We start from the raw sequence: 23812 nt of genomic DNA, 5'->3' as shown, positions 1-23812 counted from the left end.
TTTCAACCATATTCCTAAACGTCATAGTAATATGATAGCGTGGGAGCCTCTACTTAATGCAGATGACTTCCATAAATTGGTGCCAATTTGACAGGAATGATTTAGGTGAAAATTTTACTTCAGAAATTAATAATTCATCTTTACAGGAACACTTCCTTGATGGCTGATGTTTTCACATTTTCACCTCTATGCATGTACTGCCATCTATTGAAACTAGACAGTCCTGCAGCAAAAGAGAAGTGAAGATTTTCTTTTTCATTTAGGATTGAAGGAGGACATCTAGTGGTGAACTAGTTACCAAACTTTTAGAGCAGCAATGCTCCAATCCAGGCCTCATGGGCGCCTGTCCCCCTGCTCTGACATCTTTACATTAGTAACACAGACCTGCGGCAGGTTGAACAGAAATGATAACAAAACAAGTAGCACATGGGTCTTCAAGGATTACTCTAAAGCAGGTTAGTGTGTCCTGAGGGCTGGAGGTGAGAAACCCTGCTTTGGAGCAGGACGTTACGGCTCTTAATGTGTACCAACATTAGGCGTACAGTCAAATGCGTCTGTGAAAAGTGGGTTTATTTTAGGTAAACAAGGCACTTCACAGCGACAGTGTGCTTAATAGCAATATGAAACACCAAATCATAGAATGAGATTGGTTGCGAGCATCGGAGGTTCCACCAGAGCCGCAGGTGTTCAGGGCTGAGTGTAACGCAGGTAGTTCTTTCCAGAAGGAAGATCTTTGGTTGTCACGCCGTGGGGGAACAGGGAAGCAGCTTCAGCATCAGAGAGAGAGGGGATGACCATGACTTTATCACCTGGCTGCAAGAGACAGTCAACAAGAAAGGAGGTTTGAATTTATGTGATGTGCATTTAGTGTAATATGGACAAAGCACTGACTGAAAACTGTCTGATTAGGAATGTTTTGAAGTTTTGGGCATTTCTATCCTGATACTTTTCTAAAAGAAATGTTGTCCTCCATCTCTGCTACAGTGCGGGTGTTGGGGGGGGGGGTACCACTACGGCCTTGGTGTGGGGATGACTGGGCACTCTCCCCCATTTCTTTTTCCTTCCATCATCCACCTCAGAAGAACAGAAACACTAACTTGAACACAGGTGCTATATCACCTTTGCACAAATAGTTTGAGCGACTGAATAAAATGTTTCACATGGGTTGGTCTAAAGGCATAAGTATGGGTGTGTGAACATTATCTGATGACAGCTGCAGAAGGAAAAGGACCTTAATTTAAGTCTGCAGACATTACAGCGAAAAGAGCTCTGTTAAACCCAGAAGAACGGTTGTTAATCAGCAGAAGATGGAATTTGGACAATTGACAGGATATGGACCCTTTTTTATTCCACAGCATTACCTTAAAATAATAATAATAAAATTGTTTAATCAATTATTGAAGATGGTTAAAGTGACTGATCTCTAATTATAGCACTTCACTTGCTCCAAAAAGTCATGATTTGTTATGTTTATTTTCTGATATAGTTTTATTTTTAATCATAATCATGATTTTTCCCAATGAAAATAATCTGAATATATTTTAGAAAACTCATCTGTAAGTGGTATGTTAACATACAAAATAGAGTTGTGTCTAATTTACATAATAATTAAGTGATTCATCATTGTCATGTGATTTATTGATACTTGAGCAATCCTAATGACCTGAAACTGTGTTGGTAAGGCATTGATATCTAATAAAAAGTTATGAACCGGATAATGATAAATCATTCAATAAAAATGGTCACGGTAGATCAGGGGTGGGATTATATAAATTTGCTTCCCTCTACTCCCTTTCTAGCAAATTGCTGTGATTGCTTGAAATAAACCATTTCAAATCAAATAAAAAATGTCCATGTTGACTTGTTTGTATGTGAGCATTATTGGAGCAGACAGGTATGTTTGTAACATTTAAGTGTATGTGTGTAAGGACAAGCCCCGCCCGCCCATTTTAGATTTGTTGTACATCTAAACCTGGCAGTAATGATTATAAACTTCCAGCAACTTGGTGTTTTATGATGTATAATTACCCCCCTCCCCCCACCCTTTTCTTCTTCTCTCCTTTTCTTTTCCGTCCGGTCCAACAAAAAACTGTTACAAATCTAATTAATAAAAGTTTAGTCTCAATTACAAAAGGGGTTTATTCAAATATACACCTTGTGTGTCGGCTCACGCGTCGAGCTCATAAAGTGAAACCCTGTGTCTGTGCACGAATTGCTTCAGGAAATACAGCCACTGTGTCGGCGTGTCACAGAGGAGCCAAACAAGGAAGCGCATCTACCAGCAGTGTTGCCAGATTCTGCGGTCTTCCACCCAGTTGGATGATTTTGATATTGCAGAGAAAATTGATGTCCAAGCACCCCCCCTAACAAGGGTTCTACACGTCTAAGGTGCAATTAAAATCAAGAGCCCAATTCCATGTAGCCACCATGGGAAGGGGGTGCCACTGCCAAGTAGTTGACACCCTAAGAGCATCGCAGGCTGAGGGAAGGTTGGGGACAGCTGGCAGACTAACCCCCTGATTGGTGAGGCAACCGTCCCCCAGCCCCCCCGCAGCATTGGGCCCCATCGCAAGGAGAGCCAATCCCCCTGGCGTAACGCCCCACACAAGGAGAGAGGAGCCAAAAGTAGCTTTATGACCGCCGTTGTCCTCGTAATAGACTTGTCATAAACAGGAGTCCATGGTTCAAAGGTGTACCTTCCAGTCAACAGGCGTGGCGACTTTCTTCTGTGCAGTCAGCTGCAGAGAATCGATGACTCTGAGTATCTCATCAAAGTTCCTCCCTGTGGTGGCGGGGTACAGGATGGACAGCTTCAGCTTCTTGTCTGGACCAACCACAAAGACCTGAGAGGGAATCAAACCAGACGACACATGTATCAAGATCTATGATGAAACATGTCAATTAATAGAGGTTACAGTTTATTTTTACATTTTAGGTATTCAGGGAGCATGTTTTAAAGAACAGGGAGGCTTAATAACTAAAGACTAAACACGATATTCTACTCAATCAAGGAAAATTCTCATTCATTTCAATCTTGAATATTCAAAAAATGAAGTTTAGCTCCAAATAAAGAGTTTTTATTTTTTATTTATTCCAATCTGACTTTATGCCTTTAATGAATGCATGGATGAGAGACCGGCTCTCTTACGCAGCGAGCAGTGAGAGGAAGGCCGTCTTTGTCCTTTTCATCAGGGTCCAGCATGCCCAGCTGGACCGACAGCTCTCTGTTATCATCAGCAATAATGGGGAAAGGCAGAGGGCTCCCAGCATCATCGTTGAACGCCATCACGTCCTGTGTGGAACAAAGAAACAAGCGTAGCTTTAATAGGCTGTTAAAAGTTGGGATCTGAAAGGTCTTTAAGGTCAAAAGGTCAGAATATTAGCTATAACCTAACATAAATATATCTGTGTTAAATAGAATACATTTAAGCTAAAATACTGAAAGTGCTGTTAAACTTTAAATGCAAAGTCAAAGCATTTTTTTTGTTGATTGGATGAAAACTGCTTTTATAAATAACTAAAGCCTTTAGAGAATGTAGCTCCTAAAAAAAAGGAAGGAAGCAGAATTTTCTAGTCAAAATAAAGGAACTTTGATATGAGATATGGTGGGGAAGTACACAGAAGGAACCTAACCAAATGATAATCAGTGCACTGACTAATGACAGCTGTCGAAGCGTTCACATTAAAGTAAGCGTTTCCTCCAACCTAGAAGCACAGTGCACGCACTGGAAGAGTTTAACCGCAGCGTAGGTGCTTCTCCAACCTTGCTCCAATGTTTGTGGTCCTCAACACTGTCAATAGACAAGGCAATCATCTTGACGCCTCGCTTCTTGAACTCGTTTTCGATCTTGGCCGCACAGGCCAACTCTGTGGTGCAGACAGGTGTGAAGTCCCTCGGGTGGGAAAACAGGATCCCCCATCTGCAGATAAGAACACTTATTGAATGACAAACCCAAGAGCCGTATTTGTGCAATCACCGTCATCCAGCAACCTTGGAAATAAAAAAAAAAAATAAAAATAAAAAAAAATCTAGGAATAGGTTTATATTTCACTTTTGCAGTAAATCAAATTTTCTAAATGCTCATCTGAAGTGTTTGAAAGGTGGTTTCCATTTAAACTATGTACTGAAATTAATTATTTAACAACAAGTGCAGAGCATGGGAGTAGAAACAAAACTTTAAAAGTAAAGAGCACAGCATTACTAGGCAGAAGCGACAGCTGTCACTGAATCCAGATGGGTTTCCCAGGGCGGGAAAAAAAAGCAAAAATAGAAAAGAGAAGGATGACATTTGTATTTCTGGAGAACAACAAGTCTATTGTCTTTTTTTAAACACAGTGAAACCAGAAAACCACAAGATGGTCTTCTAAAGCAGCGTGGTTACCACCTGATCACAGCTTAACTAGTCACATGATGGCTGTTGAAGAAAAAAAAAAAAAAAAAGCTTTTTATATCACATCCTTTTACGATTGAAAGAGTACAAGTGTGTTTATCATCATAAATGATCAACAAAACTCTTGTTTTGATAGGAACATGTGGAACCAGTGATCTGCTGTTTCATAACAGACCGGTCCAAACAGGATTGGACTCAGGGGGGGATGCCAGCAGGTACTAACGGTGGTTCGGGTTCATCCAAACAAAAAACCGCACGACTTTCGGAACAGGGTTCAATGGACAAACCCGGATGTTGCAGAAATGCAGCAACTGAGTTGGTTCTGAGTTGCTTGTGGTAGTCCTCAAATGCCCCCTATAATCCCACCCACTACTTTAGACGAAAAATTAAAAAAGTTATGGAAGCTCGCGGCATCGCCCCGGCTTTACCAAGTCCAACACATAGTCAAATAAAAGCCCCCTTAGAAGATCTCGTTATTTCCCTTTTGGTTTATCCTCAAGTTTAGCGGTTACTCCTGAACTGCAGGCGGCACATAATCATATACTCGTGTAATGTGCGCACTCACGAGTTTCCTAAAAAATCGTGGAACTTGATCCGCCCGGCGGTGGTGTCCGCCTCGAAATTGGGAAATACGTCTCCGAGCAGAATTCCTGGCATGGTCAGCCGAGTTATGGTTCTCGATTACCAAACAGGGCAGAAAGGATGTTGTGGTTCACTGCCAAATATGAATGAACGCTATAAGGCGGGGCTAAAAACCTTACGTAGTTACGTCCACCAGTAACCAATCAGATAAGGGTACAAAAAACGAACAAACAAAAGAAACGAAACGTACCTGTATTATGTCTATGAATATTCATATGTTATAGAATCAAAAAATGTTTTTTAAACCTGTTAGTTGTATCTGATAAGTTGCATATTAAATGAAACTCATTTTCCCAGGGTTCTTTGCGAAAGAACCACAAACGTCTAGCAGAACCCAATCAGAAAATAGCACATTGCAAATAAAAATGGAAATGTAAACAAAACATAAAAGTTATATGTTTGTATTAAACAACCAAAAATATTTTTCTTTTACTATTAATAATATCTAATGAGTTGTTAGTTAGCAGCGCTGTGAGGGGGCGATTGTGTTTTATAAATGTACGTGCAGCAATATATATGTATGTAGAAATTTAATTTAGAGTACTATTTGTAAATAAAAATGCTTTGTTTCAGTAAAACACACACGCAAAAGAAAATAAAAATAAAATAAGAAGTATCCTACGTATTTTCCTTTGCAACTTTAAGGCATTTACCCAAAGTTCTTTGCGGAAAGAAAAACAAAAATGGCGGCTTTCCGGTGTAGTAGGAGATGAACTGAATTGGAAACAACCTGCTCCCCAATCCGCCACAAAACGACCATAGCGGATTCATCGCATAATTTCACGCACGGAACCGCAGATAAACGGTCAAATGCCTTCTCCTAAAGCAAAAAACTCTGCGCGAAGCGGAAGCCCGGTGCCCGGCGGCAGCTCGTTTGAATTCATGTCGCTGACGAAGCCGCTTAACCGGTCCTCGCCGCTCCACGTCCAGCGCCAGGGCTCTGACCCGACCACCGCACGTCTACGAGCGTCGGAAAGTCCCACTCGGCGCCGTGGCTCCAACTCCTCCACGGCCTCGGGGCCACCTGAAGAGGACGGCATACGGCTCAACCCTTCACTCATCCGCGTCGCGCTCAGCTCCCTGCTCGCCATCGACCTGTGGATGTCGAAGCGGTTGGGGGTGTGCGCCAAGGAGGACTCGTCCTGGGGGAGTGTGCGACCCGTCATGAAACTGATTGAGGTCTCGGGACACGGCATTCCATGGTTGGCTGGTACCGTATACTGTTTGTACAAGAGTGACAGTGCTGCAGGACAAGGAGTCATGCTTAACCTTCTAATAGGTAAACAAACATTTGTGTTTTTTCCTCACGCAGCCTTCTGGAATAACTTTCCTCATCCTCCCTTCACGTGGAATTAACTTGTTTACAAAAGTTAATCTCATTTCAGTGTGCTATTAAAAGATCTTTCCACTTAACAAGTCGAAGGAAGTACACCTGCAAGGACCCCACCACAATAAAAGCTCAGAAGTCAATAGATTGATTTAAGGTTGGATCCCACTGTGAACCATGAGTGCGTATTGAAACAGTTTGTCTGGGCATCGTGCTACAGATAAGTCTTGGAGACCGTATGGTGTTTCGTGTCCTGTTTGAATAAGTGTGCTTTGACTTCAGACCCTAGATAGTACTTTAGGGCAGGAAAAGTGGCCAGAAACCAAACACACTGAATTAAAGAAAAAAAGTATTTAGTCAGCCACCAGTTGTGCAAGTTCTCCCACTTAAAAAAAGATGAGAGAGGCCTGTCATTTTCACCGTACCTTAACTATGATAAAAACAAAATGATGAAAAAAAAATCCAGAAGATCAGATTGTCTAATTTCACCAATTTATCTGTAAATTATGGTTGAAAATAAGTATTTGGTCAATAAGAAAAGTTCAACTTAATACTTTGTTATATACCCTTTGTTGACAATGACAGCTGTCAAATGTTTTCTGTAAATCCTCACTAGATTTTCTCAAGCTGGTATTTTGGCCCATTCCTTCATGCAGATCTCCTCTAGAGCAGTGATGTTTTGGGGCTGTCGCTGACTTTCAACTCCCTCTAAAGATTTTCTATGGGGTTGAGATCTGGAGACTGGCTAGGCCACTCCAGGACCTTGAAATGTTTCTTTAGAAGCCACTCCCTCGTTACCCGGGCACTGTGTTTGTGATCGTTTTCATGCTGACAGACCCAGCCACGTTTCATCTTCAATGTCCTTGCTGATGGAAGGAGGTTTTCTCTCAAAATCTGATGATACATGGCCCCATTCATTCTTTCTTTTACACAGATCAGTCACCCTGGCCCTTTTGCTGAAAAACAGCCCCAAAACACGATGTTTTTGCCCCCATGCTTTATAGTAGGTATTAGAGTTTGGCGATGTCCCTTACATTGGCAGTTGACGATGTTTACAGTAAAACACCGGGATGGCCGATGATATCGTTGGGGGGGGGGCGTTTTTAATTTCTCGTTATTATATAATTATTATTTGTTATTTTACTTTATTACTTTATTTATTTTAGTTCCTAACTAATGACTCGTCCGCGATGACAATAATAATGTCCAGTATAAACTGAGGGAAGTGACTTTAACAAAAAAAAATAACAAACAAAATGGAAAAGAAGTAGTTCGCTCCCGCTCTTGATTAGTCAGGTGGACCGGTGGACTGAGCGACCGTGTCTCTGAGCAGAGCAGCCGGACTCATAGCTTTGTGTTTGAGGGAAAGGGAGGATGCTTTGTTACGTGTGGGAGACTTCAGACTGCGATCCGTTCCGCAGCTCTAGCTGAACGAGCTACCGAACTCAGGTGAACCGGGTCTTCCGGTAAAAGTGTGTGTGTCCGGGCAGAGTTCGGACCGTCAGCTCACACAGCGGCTTTGGGGCGGTGTGTGAGTTTTTCAAAGCAGAAATGTCGCTCAGTCCTTAGAAACTGTTCAAACAATCAACATGGATTTGTGTTTCCAGTCGTGTCCCGACAAAATAAAGGCTGATGTTATTCCCACATATTTGCATGCAGCCAAGCTGCAGATTTCAGCATTTCCTGCATGGATTTTATGTTTATCAAACAGGGCTAATGTTGTTGTTAGCGCATGTTAGCCTCTCCTAACCCTGGCTATTTCCGGCTCCGTTCTTCCACAAAAAAAGCACTGACCACACAGATTAAACTTAAAATGAGCGAACAGGCCCTTCATAGTAACCGTAACAATAATAAAAGCACGTTTAGAAGATCATCTCGTGTGTTACCGAGCTGCCAGATATCTATGTATGTGGCAGCTTGCCATGTTTACAGCGGAACTCATTTCCTCTTCCGGTATTTCAAACCCTACTGCGCAAGTGCGAATGTGACCCATGTGAACGTTTGTTATAATCGGAATAAGTTTTTCTGGGCCCATGTACACGGTTAAATTCTAATCTGACCATTGATCCGATCAAGATATTTTGCACATGTAACCGCGGCTTATGGTGTCGACTTGCAGCGTGGCAGGGGCGTGGCATCATGATGGTGTCTCTCCATTGTGAGGTCAGTCAGCCATCACCATGGACGATGGTATCGGCACAACCCTAGTAGGCATGGTGTTCTTTGGACGTAACTCAGCATTCTTTCTCCTCCAAACATGACGAGTGGAGTTTTTACCAAAAAGTTCTATTTTGTTTTTGTTTAACCATAGGAAATTCTCCCAATCCTCTTCTGGATCATCCAAATGCTGTCTAGCAAACTTAAGGCGGGCCTGCGCATGAACTGATTTTAGCAGGGGGACACGTCTGCCACTGGAGAATTTGAGTCCCTGGCGCCGTAATGTGTTACTGATGGTAGACATTTTAACTTTGGTCCCAGATCTCTGCAGGTCATTCACTAGGTCCCCCATGTGGTTGTGCGATGTTTGCTCACCGTTCTTGTGATCATTTTGACCCCACGGGGTGAGTTCTTGCAGGGAGCCCCCTAATAAATTCTTCCACAGTTGATTTCTTCACATCAAGCTGCTTACCTGTTGCAGATTCAGTCTCCCAGCCTGGTGCAGGTCAACAATTTGGTTTCTGGTGTCCTTAGACAGCTCTTTGGTCTTGGCCATAGTGGAGTTTGGAGTGTGACTGTTTCAGTTTGTGGACAGGTGTCTTTTCTATAGATAACCATTTCAAACAGGTCCCATTAATACAGGTAACGAGTGGAGGACAGAAGATCCTCTTACAGAAGAAGTTACAAGTCTGTGAGACCCAGAAATCTTGCTTGTTTGTCATTGACCAAATACGTAATTTCCATCATAATTTACAAATAAATTCTTTAAAAATCAGATAATGTGATTTTCTGGATTTTTTTTTGTGAATTTGTCTCTCATTGTGAGGTATATCTATGATGAAATGACAGGCCTCTCTCATCGTTATTAGATGGAGAACTTGCACAATTGGTGGCTAACTAAATACTTTTTTTGTCCCACTGTATATAGAAAATACCAAAAGCCAAGCAGGAAACAAGGGATCTGCTGGATGATGTCCTTTTTTGTTGTTGATAGCTTTTCTTTTGCTGTAGTCGCACTATTATGACACAAAGGCACACAATCGGTCTACACCCTGCATGCGCCGTGATGGTCCACCATTGAGCGGAAATGCTCACATGAATTTTCCGGAATATTCGAAACCGTACCGCTCAGTGGAACGAGGCTTCATTGTAACATTAAATACAAATGAAGTATTTAATGACATTCTTGTTGCATTGGGATAGTTTTATTTCTTCACATGAACAGAAATACATCTACATACATTTTTTAAACCAAAATTACTGCCAATTTCATATTTGAAGACAAGAAATAAAATAAAGAAAATATTTAAAAGAAAATTGAATTGATGACAGAAACCATGGGCCTGGGACAAATTTGAATTTAGGCCACATTCGGCCTAAATTCATGGGCCGGACTTTGGACATGCCTGTTGTCATTTTGATGCGTGTTCAATTTTAAAAATGATAAATACATTAAGTCTTTACTCAGTTAATATGCTAAATATGTAAAGTTCTTCCAGGAACTGCCAAAATAGTCATTTTTCTTTCAAAAGAAAGTAGAAGTGTAGTTTATCTAAGTCACAAATAACCAAATTTAAAGACTTAGCAATATTTTCAGGACATATGAAGTCGAAAAAGGTATTTTTGATCATTATAGCATAATTGTAAAGTTCCATCTGAATGCTGAATGTAATCACAAAACATACTGGTCTAAAGCTCTTACAGTGCGTCTTCTTGTAGGAATGAGAGGCTTCATGGTTGCAAACTCACACAATGACATTTTGTTCTGTTGATTTGTTTCTTCGCTCCTCAAATTCTTCTCTACTTGTGGTCTCCTTGAATCCACAGGAACTTGGTGTAGAAACCCTGTAGTTTGTTCAGAGGCCTCTGCTCAGTGTAACATGCAGTTAACCGCACAGAGCTGGAAGCAAACACTGAAGGATGAACTATGATCACATTAGTTGCATTGATTTAAATGTGTGACCTGATCCTGCCCGATAGTGTGATGGCTTACAGGACACTGAAATGAGTCACAGCTGATTGGATCAGCTGCTTATTTGATTCTTTTTTTTTAAATGAAGTCTGCTTACAAAGGATTTAGGATTACTCTAGGAAAGAGGTGTTAAGCTCCATGCTGACATTCTTTTTTTACCTGTTATTGCAGCATCTTAGTGGCCAAACACACCTGATCCAGGTAATCATCAGCAGAAAGGTTGGTTTTCTGAAAAGCCAGCAGGATGCCGTCCCCGGTCGTACTCCCCTGATCTAAGATGATTCATTTGTAATATCCTAAATAGAAATTATTCCAGTTTTAATGGGGCTAGGTATAGGATGAAGTGTGAGGCTTTTCACTTTTCCTAAAGTTTCCACCAGATGGCGCCAAAGCAAAGACTTGTTAAATCCAGGCGAGATTGTCTTTTTGATTTCAAGGCTGCATGTTTTTGTGGCTGTAGTGTCCTCATCCCCTCTAACTCTTCTTCTTCACCTTCATCACCTATAGGACTTTTGCTGGACCTCGTCCTGGTCGGCATCGTTAAGGCCGTGGTGCGCCGCCGCCGTCCAGCACATAATCGAATGGACATGTTTGCCACCTTCTCTGTGGACCGCTTCTCCTTCCCCTCTGGCCACGCAACGCGCGCCGCCATGTGTGGCCGCTTCCTGCTGGTCCACCTGGTGCTGGCTGCACCGCTGAGGGTCCTCGTCGTCCTCTGGGTGCTTCTGGTGGGACTGAGCCGTGTGCTGCTGGGCCGCCACCATGTCACTGATGTGCTGTTTGGCTTCTGGATGGGCTATTTCCAGTACAACATAGTGGAGATGATGTGGCTGTCGACTGAAACTCTACAAGAGCTGCTGGGACAAACCGTTTTAAACTGAGCCCTGCAGAAAGAGGATATTTCTATCCTAACACCTTTCTCTTGTTCTTTACATTCACATTGATTCATTCATTTTTCTTAAACACATGTTGTTCCTTTCTTCTAAAACTGAACAGTCAACCGAGAATTCTGGCATCCGTAGTAAAGGCACTAAGCAAATAGTTCAATGTTTAAGCTTTCAGTGGATTTGTGGAGGACATGTCCTCGCATGAAGATTTCTTTCTTTCGATCTTTTTGTCCTTGTTTGTATTTCACACATAATATATGAATATTTTTAACTGTTTTTACTGTTCGGCCTTTTTTTTTTTTAAATTAATCATCAGCCAAATCTTATCTGCTCAGATAAATTCCATGAGCGAAATGATTTTGCATTTGTTATCAGAAATGTTTCGATCCAGAATGCACTTTTAGACCAAATGCACTGAAATATTGAGGCTGTGGGTGCAGCTTTTAAATCACAAGATTACAGCTAAATTCCTTAGTGGAAAAATGTACTTAATGTACTTTTATCAGTGCAGTTCTGATCTGAGGTAGTCATTTTCTGCAAAATAGGTTTATGTTTTATCTCTAATATTCCAGCAAGCAAATACTGCACTAAAGCTTTAGATGTTTGCATGCAGACTGTTTGCTGGCAGAAACTACAGGTTTTTTCTCGCTATGCTGTAAATGCGTACAAAAGTACTGTACTCCACTGAAGACTTTGCAACTTTTTACCGCTGGTAAAACTGGCAGCAGTTTGGTCTCCAATTAGACCCACAGCGCATGAAGTCTTGCGTAACGGCTTTACGTCATCTTCACTGGTTCTTATCCTCGGAAGATTGGTGGCAGTAGAAGTCTGTGATCTTGTCACTGCTGCACACATGATTATATGCAGCAGGATACATTTCTGCTTTCATCTTCTTCTAAGCAATATGAAACTTATCAGTGTTCTTATTTTTGTCAAAAACATGAAATTATAGAAAAAAATCAACAAACGACTGTTATGTGGAATTTCATTAGTCAGTGCTGAGTAGATTTCCATAAAAGTGTGCTGCTTTTGCCTTTTATACAGTAAAGTAGATGTATTTAGCATGGAATAATGTTCAACCTTTTCTTGTTCTGTGTTAAAAAAAAAACAAAAAAAAGCATCAGATTCCAAAAAAAAGGAAAAACCAAAACAGGAAATTGAAATTTCAGCATGAGCTGAGCACAGACCTCTTGTCTATTCTCATCAGTTGTTTTTATTTGTGGAAAATAATATATAGTTTACACTGATAATCTTTAAAAAAAAAAAAAGAGCAATATTGGAATATAAGTGATGGCGCCATGCAGTGTGACTGTGCTCGCTTCCAGAAGCGACTGAAAACGAGTCACAGCATCAGATACTATTGAAAGGAAAAATATCATCTGTTATTCCGAATCTTGCGTCATTCCAGAACTGTGAAATCATTCCCGAGGACCCTGTAGATATTTCCTATGTTTACATTTACGATACAACAAACATGGTTTTACGAATCCACGCAGCTTCAGCCTTTAAGGCGCATTTTATGCATTAGTGTCACATTATGCAGGAAGTAATGCTTAGATGACAATGTGCTGAGGTGAATGTAATAGTTCCTCACATACAGCCTAGAATTTCACTGATTTCACTGTGCAATAGTCTGTCAAGCTGCCAAAAGGGTCACATTGTTGTTTTTCTTCTATGTCACGACAACCAAAGTAGACCTGCAGACCGGTTCTGTTACCCAGAGAAAGAGATGCTTTTTTGGATCTGTAAATTGAAATGATTGGTTTAAAGTCATTCCAGCTGCTGCCCAAACACCTTTGTATTCAAGAGTTTATTTTAAACAATAATCTATTGTGACAATAAAACACAATTTTTACTTGAAGTTATTTTATGATCATATGAATCCCATGAAGTTAGGGGTTTTCCTGTCTTGCTTCATATTGCCTTTACAACGTTCAAAGTTGTTGTTTCCATCCTGCATGAGTTCCCTGCTCTCTGATGGGTTAAGCAGAGTTTCACTATCTAGAATACCAGCAGTCAGCTTGAGCTGGAACATTTGGCTCCTGCTAGTTTACATTATTTTTCACAAGATCGCTCTGTTTGGATGTTTTTTTTTCCACCTGCTTTGCTTTCATCAAGATTAAAATGTGCTTTGTGTTAATTGATTGAATCAAATGGGAGATAAAGGGATGTAATCTTCTATTCTCTTTCATTCTTTGATCGCTCTGTGTCCTCTTTCTTCTTCCCACTGCAATTTTTTGGGTAATAAAAAAACAATAGCAATAGGCTGGAATATAGAGTTTATGACCAAATTAGTTTAGAAACTTTTTTTTTTTAAATGTCTCAAAACCAAATGAAATTGTTAGTGTTAAACAAAAAAAGTTGTCACTTTAGATCTTTGTTGGTTGGAGTGATTTTTGCACATCACACGTGAGAAAATGAAACTTTATTTATTTTTTTTGTCTGTGCACCTCTTCATCCTAGTCACCTTATTCTGTTCTGCACATCAAACCAGCATTTTTTCCTACACTCAGTAATATGCCTGCTATGTATGATAGATGTTTCTGTGTTTATTGTGCCGATATGATTTTTGGACATATTTACATGGTGATGTAACTTCTGTGCCGTTATAGATGGGTTTAAAGCTGCTGTCAGATATTCTCTGATTTCAGTTGTGATCATTTCTTATTAAAATGGGAAGAAACTTGACCGACTTCCTTCATGATTATCTACCTACTGTTGTAACATAAGTCCAGGAAATCCACCCTTTTTTTTAAAGAGAGGAAATGTTTATGTTTTACTTTCACACTAAAAATAGCAGAACACGAAAAAGGACAGAGGCGAATGTGCCTCATTAGGGAGAAATATATTTGCTCACTGGCTGACATTTGGGATGTTCTAACTGCTTAAGTATGTATCCTTTAAAGCTGAAAAACTACAATAGAAGGGAAACATCTCTAAACTATTCAAGTAAACTTTTTTCTGTTCAAAATGGTCCAAAAAATGAACTTGAAATGCCAAAAAATATTCATTTTTGTACTGCAAAAGGTTAAAAAAAAAATAAAGATAACTTAAAATTAAAAATTCCGTAGATTTAAAACAAAGACGGCCTTTCAACAATTTAACAATGAACAATTTGAGTCTATTTATGTGCAACAATGGTTGATAAGTTTTAAAAGTAATTTCTACAGGAACTTTTTTTTTAAATTTAGAACTTAATGTGGTGCCAAATCCTCATGAACTTAAATATTATTCTGCTAAAATTAGTGTGTTGTTTGAAAAAAATGGCAAAAAAAGGGGAAAAAAAAAAACCAATGGAAAAGACTTTCTTACTGACAGAAAGAGAAAGAAAGTCAAAGTGTCTGTGAGAACAGTTACTTTTAGCCTCAAAACTAAGAATTGAAAGGATCTCAAACAGTAAGAGGTATGACGGAACCGAAGTCACAAGTGAATCACGAGGCAAGTTAAAACCTGCATATTAGGCAGCTTACAAGTCTAAAGCTTCACAAACAGCTTAACTGTGGTCACTGGAAATGTGAAGAGAAGACTTTGAGCTGCTGGGCTGACAGGATGAGTTGCAGCAAGAAAGGAATCTAAGACTGAACAGGCTTCCTCGGGCCATTAAACACACCCACTGGACTGTGAAAGACTGCAAGAATGATGATGATGATCGATGATTCGCAGTTTGAAATCTTTGGTTAATCGTGCAGAGTCTTTGTAAAAAAAATGGGTGAAAGGATGGCTCCACTGGGTGTAGCATCAACTGTGAAACATGGAGGGGGAAGTGTAATGATATGGAGTTGTTTTGTAAGATTCATGGTGGGTGACTGACAGCGTGAGAGGGAACCTGAGCCAACACGGTTACCACATCATTCTGCAGCAACATGTAGTTCTACTTCTGCACTGCACCTATGTTCAGGGGTTCATCCTGCAACAAGATCCATGTCAGAATAGGAAAGGACTGAAATCATGCAAATGGAGGCAGCAGCAAGGCCTGATGAAGGCATGGGCAGGCGGGGGAATGCCCCCTAAATTCTGTGACTGCCCCGCCAAATGTGATGGCCTGAAAAAATTAAATAATTGGATGGTTTTTGCAGAGAAAAAATGGCTGGGCTTCCCCCTTACCCCTCCTTATCTACTCGAGTGAACAGAACACAGGCGGAGACTAGCAGTTCTGGTTCAGAGTGGGTTTTATAAAAATAAGCATCAGCACAAATTTAATGCATGGATAAATTATGATTTGTGAGTTAAAAGTGCACATAGTGTTGCAGTCATAAAGCAGAGTTCCTGAGACAAAACTTAACAGATACTTCATGCTCTGCCCTGGAGCAAAGCACAGCCCACATCATAACAGTAACTTGACATTCTGAGCATGAGAGTATTCTGCTGAAATGTAAACAGCTGATAAAGCTGTTTTTTTTTTGTTTTTGCCTCAAGGCATTCCTCTGGTGCACACTTAAGAATAATATGTGTGGTTTCCTCGAAAGAATCAAATCTTGACAGTAAAATCTAAAACTACTTTTACAAAGATGTAAAAGTTTTGCAGAAGACAGGAAAAAAACAACAATAATAGTTAAACAAAACAGGACTTCAAAGAAAGGTAGCAGAAAAAGCAACGTTTTACATTAGACCTGAAAACCACACTCCAGCCTGTTAATGATTTTATGGTCATAATCTGATTTGGTCTTGATCAGGACTAAACAGAGTGAAACAGCGTTTTGCTTTTATGCAATCTGGAGCAGCAGTGCTGATGACATTAGACAAACCAACATAGCACAAGTTCTGGGTACAAACCTTTAGATTAATCTACAAGTGAAAGTCTTTTTTTCTGCACCCCTCTTTGCTAATCTTGTTAAAGGTATTTCTCATGATTTTACGCTTTATAGTGCATCTTTACTGTTTAGTGGTTATCTTGTTGGGCTTTCAAATTTCTCATTCTTCTGTAAAGCACTTTGACTCCCTTAGATCAGTGTTTTTAAACCTTTTTTGAGCCACGGCACACTTTATCCTTGACAAAAGTCCCGCGGCACACCAGCATCCAAAAATTAAAAAAAAGAAGAAACTTATAGTCTGAATTGATCTATAGCCCCTCCACAATCTGCAGCTGTTTTTTTCTAAAAGATGTAATAAAAGTTAAGTTAAAAGATTTGAAAAATGTTTGATGTGTGTTCGTTGTGGTTTCAAGACGTTTAAGAGGAGAGACTTACTGTGCGCTGAGACGCTGTCACTTTAACCCAATGCATCATGGGAGATGTAGTGGCAGACAGACTAGCGTCTCCTAGCTTCATTGTTTTGTTCACATGTTCCACGGTCTGACACCGGATCCTGGGGAAAATTAAACCGCTAAAGACGAGCTTTGGCTGGTATTTTTGTTGGAACTGAGAGACTTTACGAGCAGAATTGGAACAAGCAACTGAAGACTTTAACCACTTCTCATTGGTCAGACTGATGACGTGTGATTAAGCCTCCAAGAATGATTGGTGGAGATAGTTAAAGGGGCAGGACTTTTCCGAAAACAGCTTTAGCTGCAGCCAAGTCGCGGTACCATCATTCTTATCAAAATTTCTTTAATAGAATCAAATACAGACAAAGAAAAAAGTATTTTATGATCTTTCATATTCCTAACTATTCAGTGTTTTATCAGGGCCTGTTTGGATGAACAAAGAGCTGATGTCCTGGAGATGGGAAATGCTTTTAGATCAGTTAAAAAACACTGCCTTAAGGCCCGTTCACACCGGGACGAATTTCGTGTGCAATATTCGCCGACGTTTAACGCCTCGTGACTAAACAAAGGGCACCAATGTGAGTGTGCACACCGACGCGAAAAACGCCATGCGTAGAAGCTTCATTTTTTAAAAAAAGCCTCGGGTTCGTTTTTTTGGTTTGACGCGCCACCTCAAAAACTATGCGACCAATGAGAATGGCGCTTTTGCACACGTATCTGGAGCTTCTGAAGTTACAGTAAAACACAACTTGGGAGCGCTCAAACACAAAACTGTCTTGCTGAGCACACATACGTCACGGCGAAGATATACGCCAAGTAGCGTCTACACTGCCGCGAAGAAATAAGACGAAGAAGATGCACTCACTGACGGACATTCTAAAATATCCCTGAAAACGCTCATGATACATTTTCAGCTCTTGTACCAGTCGATAAAACTCCCCAGGTTCTTCTCTTCTCGTAACTATGGGATGTACCCAAAATCGTCGTCTTTTCCGGCGTCTTTCATCATAAACAGAATAACAGTTTCTTCTTTGCTGGAACTGGAGCTAGAGCTACTGGTGCTGGAAATATTCATGTTTTTTTTGTTTGATTCTGACAAACGCGTAAATACTTCTGAGTGAAAAGCGACTTTAAGAAGCATAAAGTTGCGCAGCGCCACCTTGTCTACAGGAGTATTTCTGTTTTACATTAAGCGCCATCTAATGTCAGGGAACGAAATTGCATGTTCGCTCGGCTCATCGTCAGCGAAAATCGCCTGGGTGTGAACACAAAAAACGTGTTGAAAAACGCTGGCGAGTGACGGCTGGTGAATATTCGTTCCGTTGTGTACGGGCCTTTAGAGTATGACTTTTGTTGTACAAATAAACCTGTCTTGTCTCGCCTTAAAATCTGATGAATGCATCATCAATTATTCAAGTTTTATTGACACTAATAAAGCATCAGATTTATGTCAAAAACCACAAGTACATAAAAAAAGGCAGAACTTTTCTCTTCCTCGTAAAATTAAGCTCCTTTTTTATCTCTAGTGCAAAAAGACAGATATATTACATACACGCCTCACCCTCTGTGTTCCTCCACTGATCCATTTGTAGTTTGTAATGGTGGATGACATCCAAACATTCTCTGATCTGCAGATTCTGATGTCAATGTTGTTGCTATCAAATTGTTTGTCTGTTTTGGGACTGGTCTCTTTTAATAGCTAGTCTCAAAGGCAGCTTTTTTTTTAATCATCTATGTGTTTCTTTGTGTTCTACCAAAAGGCTAAGGAACCCCTGTTTAGTCTGTGCAACTGTCAGTCTTATGACTATGATAAATGTCTCTCAAAGATGCATTTCTAATTTGTGAATGGAAAATATATACATTTTAAAATCTGCATGCCAGGTTGTGTGCGTGGTAACATCCCTGCTAATGTGCTCACACTGCAAAAAATGAAATCTTGAAAAGTAAAAAGAAAAATAAATCTGTCTTACATGAAAAATTATCTCATCAAGAAAGTTTTTCAAAAGCAAAAAACCTTATTTTGAAGATAAACTGCCAATGGGGTACAAATGTTTTATCTTTTTTAAAGGGGCCTGTTTTTACAGTGCAGTTTGATGAAAAACATCATGAAAAGGGAATGTGTTTGGGTTTTATAATCAACAGCGCTACATACATGTGTATCCAGGTGTATCCTTGTGTTACTTAACTTGCTATTAGGACACAAACTGAACTTAAGTCAAGTAAAAAGGATTTGGGTCAGCATTTCACACTTTCAGACCTTTTAAGAAGGATCAGGTCATAATAAAGATGGGTTTTGTTTTGTCCTTGATCTTTATAATAACAATACTAAACTTATTTATATAGCACATTTCAAGATACAATTCCCAAAGTGCTTCACAGTAAAATAGAGAATATAAAAAGAGAATAAAGAAAAATAAATTTTATATACGTTTTTAGCTGCTTCTGAAAGAAATCACAGAGTCCACAGGTCTGAGGCTAAGAGGAAGGAGTTCCAGAGGGATGAAGCCAATGCTGCAAAGGCTCTGTCACCTTTAGTTTTTAACCGGGTTCTCTTAACAACCAGCAGACCCTGGTCACATGATCTCAGGAACCTGCTGGAGTGCACGGCTGCACAAGGTCTTTTATATGGACCGGTGCTTTGTTACTCAGAGCTCTGTATGTTAAAACCAGGATTTTTAAAATGCACTCGGAAACAGGGAGCCGGGGCAGCTGGATTAATAACGGGGTGAGGTGTGAAAACTCTGAGGATTTGGTTAAAAGCATTGCAGCAATATTCTGGACAACGTGGAGCTGTTTTAGAGATTGTTTGCCCAAACATGTGAAGATGGAGTTGCAATAACCAAGACGAGAAGTTATAAAACTGTCTCCATCTCAGAACAAAATTGGAAGCTGAATATCATCAGCATAACACTGATAGGAAATATCATTAAAATAACTTAAAATATGCTGCAAAGGTAGCAAATATAAAATTAACATTAAAGGTTCCAAAACAGAGCCTTGTGGCACACCAGAAATGAGGGATGGAGGTCTTAAATTTAGGACTTGAACTTGGAAAATAAAACAGAAAACAATATATCAGTCAGATAAGAGGAGAAGCAGTTTAAAGCAAATCCAGATACTCAAACCCAGTTTTTCAAAGTCATTACTTTTTTTTCTTATTGTTAGTAATTTGCAGAATTGCCTATGAAAATTTTCCATTTTTAGCAAAGAAAATTATGTAATCCAGTTTTTTTAAATATAGTCTCAACTGTTTTGCCATTTTTTAAAAATTCTATTCAGGAACCTTTGCACCTTCATGTATTTCCAAGAACTGAAAACCTTTTATGACAGAACCCAAGATTGTGAAATGATAACTTGGGATAACTTGCATGCAATGGCTGAACTATTAAATACTTACACAGCAAAAGTAATTTCATAATATGTTGTTAGTTGTCAAGGCAGATTGTGCAAAGTTTAAGTTCTATTAGTTAAAAAGTCTTTGAAGCCATTTGATCATGAACTTTATCAGAGAACCTGACTTAAAACTGATTATGATCTGAGTGGAACCACAAGCTTGTTGTGGGGCAAAGAAATAATTTCTAAGTTACAAGGAGTTCAATGTCTACACAATAGACCTTCAGGTTAGCCCTTGTGCTATCCTAGGCACTTTGACATTGGGAGTGAGGTCATCTAGACCCCACAAGATAGTGCATTGAACAGCACTAGGGTTACTCTAAAAAAAAAACTTTTCATCAGTGAAGTGAGAAGCAGCCACATAGAATGAATATCATGCAGGTAGATCTGTAGTGTACAATGAATCTTCTTTCAGCTCTGTTATTGTGCGAACAGTAGCAGTGATGGGGGCTGGCTCTTCAGGTAAAGTCTATCTGACTAGGGCTTGGTGCCAATTTGCACTGAGTGAACTGAGTGAACTGACGAACTGCGGAGGTTCAAGGCAAGTCATTTCTTTATGATAAGGCAACTATTGTCCGACTATGATAATGTATTGCCTAATAAACCTTAGCCTTTTTGACTGTAGTAAAACCATGATCTTAGTTCTGTGAAGAAGCCTTACAGGTCCAGTAAGTATTGCTCTTCTACCATAAACATATTCTCTTCAAATTCTTTACGTCAAACATTTTCTTTGAAGCCTTCCTCCTGTATTACACAGAAATTTAAACTTTCAGTGCCTCTGCTTTTGTCCTCCAGATGGTGGGCCAGTAGCCCATAATTGTTGGCCATCTGGTGAAGCTGAACTTGATTGTAAGCAGTTAACTACGTCCAAACACACAGGCCACCTACCATTCTCACTTTTTTGTCCAACCTTTCTCCGCCTGAATCTAGTCAAACGCTGTGAACTCTGAACATTCAGGTTTGCTGGATGCTATAGTAGGTTCGAATGGAAGTCAACTTCAGATGCTTAAATTGGGAAATATAATTTTGAGAACTCTAAAGACGTCACTGTTTCTGTATTTATTCTAGAATTATTTTTCCAAAGATTTTTTTTCTGAAGATTCTGCTACACTAGTAAATGCATTTTAAGTAAGATTGTGGATACATTAAAAGCTAATTTACCCCTCTAATTGGAAAAAGAGTGGTGCCCGATTATAAAACCACCTTCTTAGAAGGCTCAAAGCACTGTACAGTCTCAGACCCATTCACCGATGCACACACACAGTCACACACTGATGGCGGCTCCACTGCCAAACATTGGAGCCAATGTACAACCACCAGGAGCAATGTGGGGTTGAGTGTCTTGCCCAAGAACAGTACAATGAATGGGTGGGCAAGGCGGGAACCAGTCCTCCAATCTTCCACTCGGAGGTTGACTGCACCACGTTCTTTTCAATATTAACGAGTACAGCTCCCAGCTGAACTCCAAAGGGCAGTAGGAATCCAGATTCCTCACCTTCTGGATCACCATCAAACTGTCTTTTAACTGTCCCACTGACTTGTGTTAACAGGATAAGATGAAATTAAAATGGTTACAGACCAAGGCCCAGCAGGCTTGACTTGGGTATAACCTCTTAGGTGACAATATTGGAGGTTCTTTTAATCTAGAAAGTCCAGAAAGTGTTGCTCTGCCCCTTCCAGCAAATGTCTCCATTCCTTCAAATCAGTTTCATAGCAATTAGCTTGCAGTCTCCAGCACAGCAGTTTCTTTATTGGAGCTTAAGTGCAAGGAAGATAATGCCCATGGATGTACCTTTTGATCCTCAGAGCACTGATACAGGATGCTTCCGACCCCAGTGTCACTGTATACCTAGAGCACAAATTTCTTACTAGGGTTTTGAAGTGTCAGCATGGGCTCAGAGGATAAAGTCTCCTTAAGCATATGGATGGCATGCTCCGCCTTGGTGTTTCATTAAAATTATTTTTTTAATGTTTTGAGGTGAGGAAAAACTGATGCGATAGAATTGATTATGATTATGAATTGGAAATTAGATCAATGTAGAGTGTAAATCACATTTTTCTGCGTTTCTGAATAACTGGTTCTGCCAAAGCCCCTGAAGCACCTGGGGAGTGTGTTGGCATGCTCAATCTCAGAACGGGAATAGGAGAAAATTATCCAGAAAAACAACCACTTTCTACGTGTCTCCTAGAACATCATTGACCAAGTGCTGGAAAAGGGCAAGGATGTTGGTAAGTCCAAATTGCATCACCAGGTATTCGTAGTGGCTAGAAGGTGTTTGAAGCTGTTTTCCACCCTATTTGATTCGGATCAGGTGCTATGCATTGCAACAGTCTAGTTGGGTGAAGATACTGGCACCCTGGGAATAAAACAAAAGATATTTAACTGTATTTTGGCTCAGAACTCCTTGATCAATGCAGAGCCACAGACCTCCAACCTTTTTCTCCACCAAGGAAAAATCTAGCTCCTGCAGGAGTATAGAATGGTCAAACCACTCCCGCATCTACTGATATGGCATCAAATGATATATGTGTTTCTAGTTCCCTGTTCAGCAGCAAAGTAAAAAAAAAAAAATTTGTCCTTGAGGTGGGATGTTCTAGGTATGAGGTCTGGGTATAACTGGGGTCCTTTAGAAAGATCCTGAAAAAATAATCCAGAACTCTTAACAGGCACACATGAAATAGAAGCATTAGTCAAATCAAAATTTGATATCAGATCAGGCAGAAGAAATCCCAGCTGGGGAGTCAATACAGGGCAATCTGGCAATGTAACAGACAGAAATAGTAGTCTAAACATGACAGCTAACACATGAGTGAAGGCAAAAATATTAATTGTGTGTAGAACTAAACATGTTGAGAAGGTTAAAACAGGAAGTCCTGCGACTGGGACAGGAAGTAGTGCCAATTTCGTAACACTTACAAAATCTAATTGCTGTAACATTAACAGTCAAAGTGAAACATCAGCGCTGAGAGGATTATGTCGCCTCAATTTTCAATTGGTGTTCAATACGTGTGGCTCCTTCAGTCTTACCCTGGGCTCACACTGCATCCAGTCCAGCTCCAGAGCAGCCACCGAAGTGGTCTAGCTACGGTAGATCACTCACATAATAGCTACGGATGGCTGCAGTCCTGCTGCAGCCCAGCCTCTGTCCTTTTTTGTTGTTATCCTTATAAAAAGGATGTGCAGTATCATAAAGGATGGGGCGGTTCTGGAACTCTGTGATCAGCCTCTCGTCATCCATAGTGTTATATGAACGATATGTCGCTCTACCACAAGTTTGGGACCTTGTGTCAGCAGAAATTACGTACTGTTTACACCTCAGTGAAAACATAGCAAGTACAGCGGATAATAGGTTTAATTTTGAAAGCAAACTTACAGGCGATTTGCAAGTGTATATAAAATCTAGTTAATCTTGTAGTTTAACTTGTGAGGTAAAACCATAAATGCTGAATTACTGCAATTAAAATGAAAAGGAAATAAGATAGGCACACTTTGTTTTTTTCTTTTATAAACACAGGAAACCTGCAACAAAATTCACACCATCGTGTTTAAGTCCGTACACACTGTTCCGTGCATATTGATTCATAAAATTCAAAGGACCTCTAACCCAGAAAACAGGTCAAGCATGACATATTGTGGTTGTACCACGTGAAATTTTCAGACTTTTCAACTTCTGGTTGACCAATGTGCTTTCTAAAAATGTCAGTTTTTGTTTAGAGAAAACAGTGGCCATAGCAGAATATAATGGAAAAAGCTTTTACTCTGCACTAAAATATATTTTTAATCTCTGTATTTCTTTGAACACATTTTTAAAAAAGTGTTTTGCAAACATTTGCCATCTA

At 40.0% G+C, this 23812-nt stretch overlaps 2 protein-coding genes across 2 annotated transcripts; one reads left to right on the top strand and one right to left on the bottom strand.

Moving 5' to 3' along the window:
- Nucleotides 1-549: 549 nt before the first annotated feature.
- prdx6 (peroxiredoxin 6) lies at nt 550-5688 on the bottom strand. Its single transcript, XM_004068172.3, has 5 exons — nt 4957-5688; nt 3764-3920; nt 3149-3292; nt 2697-2843; nt 550-813 (listed from the first exon to the last, which is right to left on the bottom strand). The coding sequence occupies exons 1-5, from the start codon at nt 5046-5048 to the stop codon at nt 688-690; spliced, it is 666 nt and encodes a 221-aa protein (XP_004068220.1). The 5' UTR covers nt 5049-5688; the 3' UTR covers nt 550-687.
- Nucleotides 5689-5843: 155 nt separating this feature from the next.
- plpp6 (phospholipid phosphatase 6) lies at nt 5844-14064 on the top strand. Its single transcript, XM_004068174.5, has 2 exons — nt 5844-6312; nt 10997-14064. The coding sequence occupies exons 1-2, from the start codon at nt 5844-5846 to the stop codon at nt 11368-11370; spliced, it is 843 nt and encodes a 280-aa protein (XP_004068222.1). The 3' UTR covers nt 11371-14064.
- The last annotated feature ends 9748 nt before the right edge of the window (nt 14065-23812 follow it).

This window comes from Oryzias latipes, chromosome 4 (genome assembly GCF_053564925.1).
Source record: "Oryzias latipes strain Hd-rR chromosome 4, Olatipes_Hd-rR_3.1".
NCBI classification, from domain to species: domain Eukaryota; kingdom Metazoa; phylum Chordata; class Actinopteri; order Beloniformes; family Adrianichthyidae; genus Oryzias; species Oryzias latipes.
Note: the sequence above shows the minus strand (reverse complement) of the source record. Positions and strands in the feature narration are given on the sequence as shown.

Excerpts from the sequence above, each read along its gene's own strand:
- prdx6 (XM_004068172.3), bottom strand. The coding sequence starts at position 5,048 with ATGCCAGGAATTCTGCTCGGAGACGTATTTCCCAATTTCGAGGCGGAC. Across the intron at positions 3,293-3,763 it reads ACCACAAACATTGGAGCAAG|GACGTGATGGCGTTCAACGA; the intron begins GTTGGAGAAGCA and ends TGTTCCACACAG. Across the intron at positions 814-2,696 it reads CCACGCCTGTTGACTGGAAG|CCAGGTGATAAAGTCATGGT; the intron begins GTACACCTTTGA and ends TGTCTCTTGCAG.
- plpp6 (XM_004068174.5), top strand. The coding sequence starts at position 5,844 with ATGCCTTCTCCTAAAGCAAAAAACTCTGCGCGAAGCGGAAGCCCGGTG. Across the intron at positions 6,313-10,996 it reads CATGCTTAACCTTCTAATAG|GACTTTTGCTGGACCTCGTC; the intron begins GTAAACAAACAT and ends CATCACCTATAG.